This window comes from Physella acuta, unplaced genomic scaffold (genome assembly GCF_028476545.2).
Source record: "Physella acuta isolate Inbredline_101_S28 unplaced genomic scaffold, ASM2847654v3 ptg000320l, whole genome shotgun sequence".
Taxonomy (NCBI): domain Eukaryota; kingdom Metazoa; phylum Mollusca; class Gastropoda; family Physidae; genus Physella; species Physella acuta.
Window position 1 is genome coordinate 907201 of NW_026731839.1, and position 12503 is coordinate 919703.

The 12503-nt window shown below is 34.7% G+C and overlaps 1 protein-coding gene across 1 annotated transcript; it reads right to left on the minus strand.

Annotated features, from left to right (window-relative positions):
• Window positions 1-8369: 8369 nt before the first annotated feature.
• On the minus strand, window positions 8370-9235 carry LOC131940508 (adhesion G-protein coupled receptor G7-like). The gene is made up of 3 exons (XM_059299168.1): window positions 9112-9235; window positions 8707-8929; window positions 8370-8508 (listed from the first exon to the last, which is right to left on the minus strand). Exons 1-3 carry the CDS (start codon window positions 9233-9235, stop codon window positions 8370-8372), a joined length of 486 nt encoding a protein of 161 aa, XP_059155151.1.
• Between the last annotated feature and the right edge of the window lie 3268 nt (window positions 9236-12503).

Below are 12503 nucleotides of genomic sequence, written 5' to 3' on the forward strand. Positions count from 1 at the left end.
TATCTGGCTAATTTTTGGCATGCATATAGGGAAATGGCTTGACCTTTAGGGAAAACTGTCGGTTTCACTCAAAGCCCTCGACGAGGGCTAAAAAGTGACCGCGAGTGAAATTCTCTTTATATGAGCTCTATTACGAAAAAAAATTTCCTCCGACGACCCCCCTTGATATTTTGTGAGGTTGTAGAAGAACACCTAGGGGTGTCACAAAAAACTCGGCATATCTGGGAAAACTTCGTAAAGCGGTCAAAACTGACCAGTTGTATTTCCCTATATAATCTTTGTATTTTATGGGAAAAACAGAGGGTCATTTCAACGCAGACTTTAGGGTACTTAAGCTCAGTATATCTGGCTAATTTTTTGCATGCTCCTAGGTCAATGGCTTGATCTTTAGGGAAAACTGTCAGTTACACTCAAAGCCCTCGACGAGGGCTAAAAAGTGACCGCGAGTGAAATTCTCTTTATATGAGCTCTATTACGAAAAAAAATTTCCTCCGACAACCCCCCTTGATATTTTGTGAGGTGGTAGAAGAACACCTAGGGGTGTCACAAAAAACTCGGCATATCTGGGAAAACTTCGTAAAGCGGTCAAAACTGACCAGTTGTATTTCCCTATATAATCTTTGTATTTTATGGGAAAAACAGAGGGTCATTTCAACGCAGACTTTAGGGTACTTAAGCTCAGTATATCTGGCTAATGTTTTGCATGCTCCTAGGTCAATGGCTTGACCTTTAGGGAAAACTGTCGGTTACACTCAAAGCCCTCGACGAGGGCTAAAAAGTGACCGCGAGTGAAATTCTCTTTATATGAGCTCTATTACGAAAAAAAATTTCCTCCGACGACCCCCCTTGATATTTTGTGAGGTGGTAGAAGAACACCTAGGGGTGTCACAAAAAACTCGGCATATCTGGGAAAACTTCGTAAAGCGGTCAAAACTGACCAGTTGTATTTCCCTATATAATCTTTGTATTTTATGGGAAAAACAGAGGGTCATTTCAACGCAGACTTTAGGGTACTTAAGCTCAGTATATCTGGCTAATTTTTTGCATGCTCCTAGGTCAATGGCTTGACCTTTAGGGAAAACTGTCGGTTACACTAAAAGCCCTCGACGAGGGCTAAAAAGTGACCGCGAGTGAAATTCTCTTTATATGAGCTCTATTACGAAAAAAAATTTCCTCCGACGACCCCCCTTGATATTTTGTGAGGTGGTAGAAGAACACCTAGGGGTGTCACAAAAAACTCGGCATATCTGGGAAAACTTCGTAAAAGGGTCAAAACTGACCCGTCGTATTTCCCTATATAATTTTTGTATTTTATGGGAAAAACAGGGACATTTTAACACAATTTTTAGGTTACTTAACGTCTGTACATCATGCTAAGTTTTTGCATACACTACTATAGATGACTAGGCCGTATGGAAAAACTGTTGGTCAGACTCAAAGCCCTCGACGAGGGCTAAAAGATGATCTTGAGTGAATTTCTCCTTATATGAGATATATATATATATATATATATATATATATATATATATATATATATATATATATATATATATATATATATATATATATATATATATAAATAAATTGACGAACGATCCCCTTAATATTATGTGACGTCGTAGACCGACCCTGGAGGGTAACAAAAAAACTCTATTCCCGTCGAAAACAGCCATTATAGTCGTTAAATATGTTCATATAAGGTAATTTCTTATATAAGCAAACAATATAAGTAAACAATGACATTCGTCATACGTTCATTTTTCAAGGGAGGTAACGTTTTTAAAATTATTAGTTTTTCAAATAATTGTTTACTATTTTAAACAGAAACAGAAAATGACGAAGTATAGCATTTGTTTTGATACAAAATTAAGTTGTTAATCCAGTTACGTATCATAATTAAATAAATTAATTAATTTTAAAAGGCAATGTGACATAAATTATGAGATATACTATTCATGGAACCTGTGTAGATCTAATTCCATTTTAGTTATAGATTGCGCACTTTCCATTATTACTCTTAGAACGGAATTTTAAAAACAAACACAATATTTTCTAAAGTTAGCATTACTGTTTAAATTTAAGCACTCCACACCCAATCCATCGCAAAATAATTAAGTATTCAAATTCTCAAATGTTTTTTAAAAACCTAAGCGAAGCTAGGCAGTATGCCTAGTTTGCTTATAATTGTAACTTTCCAGATAGGTGAGTTGATAGTGTAATCGCTAACCACCTGTGTGGTACGGGTTCGAAATACATCTTGTAAATATTAATTTAAAAAAAAAATTATGTGGATGATAAAGTTGTCTATCGGGACTTGGCAGGACACGGGGCAGGTGAAGTAGAGTTCACCTGTTTTTGGGATAGTGTGGTCAGAGCCATGCTAGGCCGGAATCTTTTTGTAAACGATAAAAAGATGTTGTCTGAGACTTGGCTGGACACTGGGCAGGCGAAGTAGAGATAGGTAGGTGTAGAGTTCACCTGTGACGTCAGCATATGAAGAGGTAATGTGGTCAGACCTATGCTCAGCCTATGTTGGTGTCAGTGTTTCTTCCAGACTTTTTTCTCCGGGGGGGGGGGGGGCGGTAGACTTTCTTCGTGAGGGGGGGGGGAGCGGAGCCCTCCCCCTCTCACCTCCCTCCGCTCGAGATGTCTAGAAGAAACTCTGATCGGTGCTTTAAAAGACAAAACATGTCTAAGTTTGGGAGACACTGGGCAGGCGAAGTAGAGTTGACCTGTTTTAGTGATCTCAGCATATAAAGGGATAGTTTTGTCAGACCTATGCTCAGCCGAAATAGATGTTTTTAAAAGACAAAAACGTCTGAGGTGTGACGTCTATTTGAATGTGGGGTCTGGCTTTTTGTCAAGATAAGTGACAGACGTGATGCTTTTTATGGATGACCCCCGAAACCCACAGTTATCATAGGGATGACGGGTAGTCTAGTTTGTTGCTATTATTATGTCACTGAATCAAAGACGACATTGATAAGGTTATAATTAGTTTACATTAGTCCAATAACAAATTTAATCTTGCTTTTACTCCATATTTAAAGCGTATAAACCGCAATTGATTTGGCTGTACCTTATGCTGTGTTTGAATTGTTAGAATATCAAATCAATCGTCAGTAGCCTAATTTATTGGACATTTAAATATGATTTATTATTTTTGAAACGTTTTAATAATATATTTGCAATGAAAACTATTAGTACGTAATTTTTTAACAAGCATAAGAAACGAGATACCTGATTGACGCCGTTACACACGGCACAATACTTGTTCCAGTAGAGCACACCTGTAGAATTGTCTTCGACGTGAGTAAAAGTCTCCAGTGTTATAAAGTATATCGCCTTCTCCTGCTCACAATGTTCTCTCGTGCGCTTGTCCATGTACTCAGGTGGGCAGGAGTGGATGTACAGCACCGGTCTGTCGGAGAATTTCTCATCGCACGTTAAAACCGGGCTGTAACGTACTGTGTCGTATTTCGGATAAGGATTTATCACAGTCTCGTTGTTACGATAAGTTATGGGGTAGTAGGTGTCCGTGACGTCAGGACAGCAGTTGTCGTAGATCTCACAAGCCGGTCTCTCACAGCTACAGGCGTGACAATAAGGGACGTAACATTTCTCAGCTGAGTACATCTTCACAGTCTGGTTGTTGTTACATCGTAAGGGGCAGTAACTCTGTTGGTAGTCGACTGGTAACATGTAGCTGCTGTTGAATTGAGAAATACCACTATGTGTTGTAAACTGCGAATTACCCACTGTTCTTGGGGATCTGTACAGTAATTGTTTCATGCCAGGCTGGATTAATGTCGAAAATTTCCATTGAGACACAGGTTGGAAGTCGACTTTGCTTGAATTAGACTCACCATTCATAGACTGATACCAGTAACTTGGGACATACGGCTCAGAAGATTTTTCGATTTCGGTATGTTCCTCAGCGTTGATGACGCTTTTCAGTGTAGTTATGTCCTTTACTCCGCTGCTAGGTTTGTTTGCAGATATGTCCCTTGACGTGGCGTTAGTCTCTTGTTTAAGTAAAGCAGCTCCATAGTCAGAGTCTGATATTGTGAAATGGTTATAAATTATTAAATAATAAATCAACCTAAGGATACAGCTATTAACTTGTCGAGCCATCAGTCTTTTGGATTTTGAATTTTTTCATACACAAAATTTTAGATAAAAACACATTATTAGATTTAAAATATGAATACAAAAATGTGGTTGCTAGTTTATAACTTCAAGTAAAAAATATTAATTGTAACTGCTTCATCTGGTCTTATATCTGAATTTCCTAAAAGTAAATTTATTCGTTGTGAAACAGAAACGCGAATTATATAATGTATAGGGTATAATTATACTCAGTATAGAATTTGATATTCCACATCTTTAGGCCAATAAGAGTGGTTAATTTGCTAATTAACAACTCTTTAGCTCCACAGAATTTAAAACGGTATCGTAAAGAATATTATAAATGTAATATGTAACACGATATCTTTGTTTAGTTTTTAGGTAAATTGAACGTTTCTACTAATAAAAAAAACAGTGTCAATTACACAATTTTCGTCACTCATCCAGCGCTAAAAAAATGCTTCATGACGTGAATGTACAGAACATAGCATTGGGTAATAACCGGGGATTTTGTCAGTGCTGACCATAGAACAAGTTATATTGTGACTTTGAAAAAAAATCGTGTTATTTTTCCTATAACGAATTGTCAGTGAACTCGCATCTGAAGCTGGTGGGGTTCGGTACCACTAAAATGTTAAGAACTACTTGAAGAGAGTGATAATTTCGGTGTTATTAAAGGCTTTTATTTTGCTTGCTTATTTGTGGCTCTTCAAATCTTGGAATCTTAATTTAACCAACCTACCACTGTCCGACTGAGCTGAAATTTGGCAACTAGTCATTAAAATCTAGTAATACTTCTTTCTTACTTGTAGCATACTTCATTCATTTAAGAGGGTTTACTTATACATAGATCTAATACAAAACGTCTAATTACAATTTCATTTTTTTAAAACCTGAAAACGCAAATGTGTAATTAAATGATGATTCAAGGGATTTTTTTTCCATCGGCGTAGTGGGCTGAGGTGGGTTTGGGCTTTTAAATAGAGCTGAAATAAATTTGGGATTACAGAGAATTAAAATGATGCAAATTTTAAAGCAACTGGGAAAGTTATGTTGATTACAATGAGACACATCTAATCAAACATTCTTTCCTTTCAAACATCGTCATGGTGTACTACACATTGTACGGTAACTGTAGTACGAGTTTGTGCGCACACCAAAAAGCCACAATGACATCAAAAAGTTTAGTCAGTAAATATTTATTAAATGTCCTCCTGCAATCACTGACTAGCGTTATGAGGAATAGTGGGTAAAATCGAGAGGTACACGTAGCCATGAGCTTTCACTCTTACGATAAAAACAATTTTAGATATTCTTAGCATGTTAACACTGTCACAGTAAGTTAACACGCTGTAGACTGACGGGCATTATGGAAAAGTTTGATTTCTACAATTTAAATTTCTAGCGTTTTACTTTCTCGCATACGATAGGGAGAATAATAATCGTGCAAAAAATCAAAATCGTGAATGAGCCTTATGCAACGAGTAGACTAATTATTAAGTAAGCGAGAAATAAAATAAAATTAATTAAAGCTCACGAACCCTCGAGGAGGCTACAATTTATAAATTTTATGATTGCTTACATTATAAGACATACTACGAGTGCAAAAAAAAAATATCGTGTTAACACATTTCTTTCCATACAAAAAAACAAACATATTAATACTTTTCAGTTTTTGTTTTGTATGGCTTAAATATTACAAAAAATCGTGCCATTATCCTATATGGCCTAATTTATACCTTGACCTACTTAGGTCTCCTTTTTTTAATTGTTTAATTTTATGAATATTTATGTGGCCTTGAGTGGTCTGTTGTTCAAACTAAAGAAATTTTCTATCACGCTCTTGTGATAGTATTCACCACTGAGTTCATGTGGCTCGTGCTTTGGCTACTTCCTCCCAATGGTCCTTATCATTGAGGTCGACATCCCATAATTTGGAGTCGTATATAAGGCAGGAATTTTCCTCGCACAGCAGCCCACTAGATATCCACAGGAGAGAGAGCAACGTTTGACACTATGTTGTATTTTCTAGTTTAAGCAGCAATTATCTCTAAGTACCAGTGTATTTAGTATTTTTCTGTGTCTCATTTTGATAAAGTGTAGGTTGTGTTGATTACTTAGGTACTTTATCCAGCTTTAGCAGGTTCAGTGAGCTATTCTTTAACTCATAAGTTGGGTCTTTCATTATTTATATATTTCTCTTGTTTTTACATAGCTATTAATTATTTAAACTTGTGTTCTAGATTGATTAAAAGTATTATTAGCTGAAGAAGGTCTTCGTGTGTGTTTTTACCCTAGACATTATATTCGAGTCCACGGAGAGTTTTTTTTTTGTCTGGTCATCTTTTAGTTTCGTAAGTCATCAGTCTAAGACCATCCAAAACGAATCCGGATATTGCGTTAACTTTACCAGAGGTAGAGGTACGTAATAACAGTTAATCGTTTAATGTATAGTACAAAGTTAAGAATCCTCATCAGACATAGCGATCCACTGAGCAAATGGAGTCGTGTTCATATGTTTGTTGACCTCGGTATATGAATGGAAGATGTGGTCAGCACTTTGCCTCCCCCCACCCCCACCAGCCGACTTTACTTTCTCTAACATGAGTTAGGTATCCATCAGAATTTGTTGGACTCAGGGTCGTTCTAATGACTTTGGTCCGGATTAATTATCTATTACCCGGGCGTCTGTGCCTATAACGATGACAGACTGACACTCTACCTAGCCGCTTATATATATATATATATATATATATATATATATATATATATATATATATATATATATATATTTGTATATATAAATATAATATAAGTATATATAGGGGGACGAAAACATCTGCTGGGATGGGGGGCTTTTTTTCAAGTTCCGACACTGCTAAATACTGGTGTGTGTCTCTTTAACAGCAATTAGATTTGTTTTAAATTTACTTCGTGATTAAATGTATTAACTAGCCATTAAGCAATTGTCGAATTTAAGATCATATGGTGGTTTCAAACAGATTGTTCTAATTAAATGCATAACAATTTATGGTTTAGTATCGTATATTTACATTTTTTCTTTTCATTCAACATTTATAAAAGTCATAATTTTGATGCATGCTTTGTGTTAAAATACTTCAATTTTAAAATTAATGACCAAGAGACTCGACATCTTATTGTAATTTGTAAATATCGGTTAATGAGATTGGTATAAATTAAACCATAAAAATGTATAACTATAGAACTGAAACACAAAAATTGATTAATTTGTATTTTAACTGTTAAGTCTCGACTTTAATAAATTAGGTTAAAGATGGTAATAGAAAGTCTTATGAACCCCGTTTTATAATAATTATTAGTATTCTTTAAATCGAAAACAGTCTTACACATTTTTAGCTAAAATTCATATTGTAAAAAACGGCAATAAAAATTTAAATAATGAATTAGTTCAGTACCAGTTCCACATGAGTTGTTGAAAATGCTACATTGGACCAAAGACTTACATTAAAATTCTACTCTACATACCATACGTTGAGACCCTGCACTACTATGTAACAAGTAAAGCTTACGTTTATTATCCACGCTTTATTCTGTCCAAAAATGCGTAGCGTTATATTAGCAGACAATGATTCATGTTACTTATCACTTGTTTTTTTAAATTTCTCATCCGTTAGTGTTAAATTACTATATGAATGCGAATATTCTGATTTTTTAATTTGGTTTACTCTTAATCTAAAGTCGTCATTGCACTATTTACATAAATTACAGCTCATTCATGCTTTGAGCATGGAGCATAATATATGGCAATTTTCTTAACTGGTGATTACAACATTAAAGAAATTAAAAACATTTAAAGACATTAATAAAATGCTCAGTTGGTGAATTTTTAAAATCCTTTATTTTGATCTTTACCTACAATTACATAAAGAGCCTTAGAAGTGCAAATATAAAAATCTGCTAGTGAGGAATTAGAAATTAAATGATACTACTGTACTAGTGTTTTTTTTGAAATTCAGAATAAAGACTAGTAGGAAGAATGAGAAAATAGAGAAAATAATATACACAATTTATTTCAAACAGGAATAAACAACACACACATTAAGCGCTATACAAACTACTAGTTAAATATACAACTTTACTCTGCACATCAATGCTTTAGTTTGTCAACTCCGAAACATAAAACTACTTTCTTTTTCATGGTAGCATGGTTTATTTTACTTTTTAAATTTCTCTTACACCAGGAAATAATTTCATCAATTTTAGTTTCTCTCAACCTCGGAGACCATCGTGGAGTTGTGGCCCTTAGGATTCCAGTACAGATTGAAGACTCGTTTGTTGCAGATATAAGATACAAATATGGCGACACCTTGTAATCCATTTAAGATGATGGATATTAACCTAAGGAGTAAGGAAAACTTAATTCATGTCTTTTATTTATATAGTCGTATAAAATATAAAATAAGAATTTTGAGGATTTTTAATGAAGCTCTTGTAAATAAAAGTTACTCTAAAATGACCTTTCAATTTCATTTGAATTAACTTATTAATTGCTAGTTCTAAATTTAGTTGGTAGGCTACAAATTGTACTGCAATCACCTTAAAACTTGGTTGTCTACTGTTTCCGCTACGATAGCCAATGTCCAAAATGCTCCAGTCATGAAGGAAAGCTTGACGTAAACGTAGATGTGATGCTGGTTGTCTTTTCTGACAGTTTCGGCAGACTGAAGATTTATTGTGCTATGTATCTTGTAAACCGTGGTCCCAAAGAATACGACGTTGCTTATTGTAATCAAAGTGAGAGGACATACAAAGGTCACACCTGGCGAGAAAATGGAATTTTTACAAACATATAAATGGAGACTTTACAACGTACATTGTATTGACATTAATTTTTTAATTTTATTCATATTTCAAATTGATTCAGTTCTACGTGCACAACGACAATACGTTTTTATCAATGTGGTTCAAATATGTATGTTCTTTTCCATCTACTAAACGTACCATTTAGAAGTGGAGAATCTAGATAGCACAACAGGTGACCATAACCAATGACCCGCTCCTGTGTGTAGACGTATGAAAAAGTGACCACCATGGACACGGCAACTGAGGGCAGTATTAGCGACATGAACACGTTTTTGTAGAGCTGTCGTCTTTCAGAGTGGGGAGTAATATAATTTGGTGCGTTGGACGTGAAGATTTGAAACATATGGTAGCTGCAAGTGAAGCTCCAGGACAACATCCAGAGCCAGAGGAAGTGGGTGGAGATTCCAGAGGCAGTACACAGAATACTTGGAGCGGTTCTTAATAAATATGAAAGCAAAAATTGTTAATTATCCATAATATATTAGTAATAAGAAATTGCAAAGAAAAAATGATACAAAAAATAACTTACAAATGTGAGCTGGTCAGTAATGAAGTCTGGACCAATAGTAGACTGGAACATAAAAACATCGTGTTCTTTCCTGCAATATTTCTGAGCACAGGAAAACGCATGTACGTTACCAGAGTCAGTATAAGACAAACTCTTGAAACCGTAACACAGGTCAGTGTTAAACAATAAGCTACGTCCCAAGATGCTTGTTTTTCATGCAGTAAGTGCTCGTTACGTTTCATCTCTTTCACCTTTTGCTCCAGAAGCTCAACACAAATCTTTAACACGCCATCTTCATCTATCTCCATCATGTTCAGATCAGATCTCTGTGTGAAGATCAGCTTTGTTGGTTCTAGATAAACGGTCAACATTGGAATTGGTGGGATATCTTTGTCTTTCAAATCCAGTTCGTAAAGGTACTTTTGAAAACACACAAAACTGCAGGTTAATGTGCGTTTGAGATTAATAAATGAGTCTATGTAATATTTTTCGTGTTCGTTTTCAACAATCGAAATATTTTTTTGAAATTCCAAACAGGCTAAACGATCTAATGTTTCTTCAGTATTAAAATGTAAACACGTTTTCGAATCACCAATCGAGTTCATAGAATATAGTTTTAAAGTCAATGATTTATTAACTTCAACGGTGAAATTATAATTATGTAATATTTCTTCATTTAAAATTCTTTCCTCAAAGTCGTCTCTGGTGAAATTTTGGTTAGATATGATTTTCAAGTTTGTCCAAAATGTCAGGACTGAAGTAATGTTGAAGTCTCCCACTGATCCCAGTTGGGTAGCTATTATAACATTTATGTCAGCCATGTAGAATAACGCATACTTCTTTAGTAGTTCGTCAATCTGAATAAATATGTATTGAATCTTACATTTTCTTGGTAAATTCAATTAAAATAACAAGCACTAAATTGATTTTAATTGCAATCTCATTCACACGTACCCACGACATTACACACAGAACCCTCATCCACACCTACACCCACATAAATATACTCCCACATACAAACACACATGCACGTACTCTCACGTGCACACGCACACACACATACACACATATATATATATATATATATATATATATATATATATATATATATATATATATATATATATATATATATATATATACATTTTTAAAATGTGATCTTTACGTGTATTGGATAATTATGTTTGCTTAATTACATGTTTTTGTCTTCATTATGATTGTCTTACCCTGCAATTTATTTTGTCGACCAGGTGTAGTAATAGCACGTAAGTCAGTTTATTCAATAACGATTTGCTATCTTCTGATCCGGTGTATAATATTATATTTAAGTTATAACTCAGACCTCTGATCAGTTCAAAAGCTGTTGTACAATTTCTTTTGTGCAATACTTTCCCAGCTGAACACTCCAGTGGGATGCAGTCACCCTGTGATATTATAGCAAGATGTTAAATCGTAGTGCTTTAAAAATAAGAAATAAAAATCTATAATATAAGCAGTCAGGTTGCGGGTCAGTATGTCCGTTATCGGTATAGATTATAGAGCCATAAAAGTAAACATCACCACATGCTGTGCATTTTCCTTGAATCGCATTGTCTTATTATAAGTTATCGAGTAGAGTTTATTTATGTAACGACTAAAAATTTTTTGAGTGTTGACAAAGTTTTTACTCTTATGCATTCGTTAACATTAGAACGCTATAAAAATATTAAATACAGGCATATTGCTAAAACAAAAATAACGGTTCAATGTCAAATAATATTTCGCTTAGATTCGTAGAAAAAAATGGAACACATTTTAATAACAGTCGAATGAAACTAATTAAGTAAAATATTTAATAATTATATCAGCACGGTAATTCAAGAATGTGTGGAATAGAGGCCATTAGTTTGAAACAGCAATTTGATAAAGCTTTTGTGTTTGGTTTATGTTTGTGTTTGCGTTTGTGTTTTTCTTGTGTTTGTGTTTGCGTTTAGTGTTTTTTCAATTTGCGTATGCGTTGTGTTTATGTTTGCGTTCGTGATGGCGTTTTGTGTGTGTTTGTATTTGGTTTTATTCTGTTCCCAAGTTGGTACATAAAAAAAGAGATTGACTGTAGCGGAGCACGGGAATGCAGCTAGTCACTATCTCTCACTCTCTGTATATATATATATATATATATATATATACAGGATGAGAATTTTCCCAGTATACGGTTTGGCACTATGGTGCCAACGTTCATATTGCTATTACAAGGGGTGTTTAATCTACACTCAGGGCGTTCATACAGCACGCTAAGGGGCGTCTGGGGCGGTAGTCTGGACAAGCCCGCGCTACATCATCGAAGATCCAATAGAACGCCTGTGCTGTTTACACAGTTTTAGAAAACAAGGTCACAATTCTATAAATACACGATAGTCCACAAGTTGATGAAAACCTTATAACATGTTTCGATACTTTGTTTTTTAGGACTGGTTTGCATCAACGCGTAACAAGTAAAGTGGTGCAATATAAGGATAGCTAGTTTTGACATAATAATATACGTTACTCATGGCAATGTTTATTTTTAGTTCGCTAAACTTTTTAAAATCCAAATTTAGTACTCTGGACAAATGGCAATTTAAAATTTTGAAATTTGTTTTCTGATCAGCTGAAGGTAAATGTTTACTTACATCTGGCGACGTCCAATAATCATGTCCGCATTTTCTTTGTTCGTACGGATTTATATCCAACAAGTCCAATGGAGCCTTTCTAATGTTGAGGAGAAGAGAAATGGGTACATGGCAGCGACTAGCTAGAGACGAAGTCCCATTCGAAGGAGAGCCTGCCTAGTTACAAGCATAAAAAGACAACAGTGATACACATGTCGTTTACCCGTTGTTTAAATTTATCTGCATTGAACATAGAGTGATCTAATTAAGTAAATAGGACATTATATAAATGATAAGAAAAAAAAGAAGAAAAAAGGAAATAAAAATATACTTACGATAGGTTGAGGAAAAGGAAAGACGCTTCTCTTTGTCGGTTGTAAACAATCTCCATACAG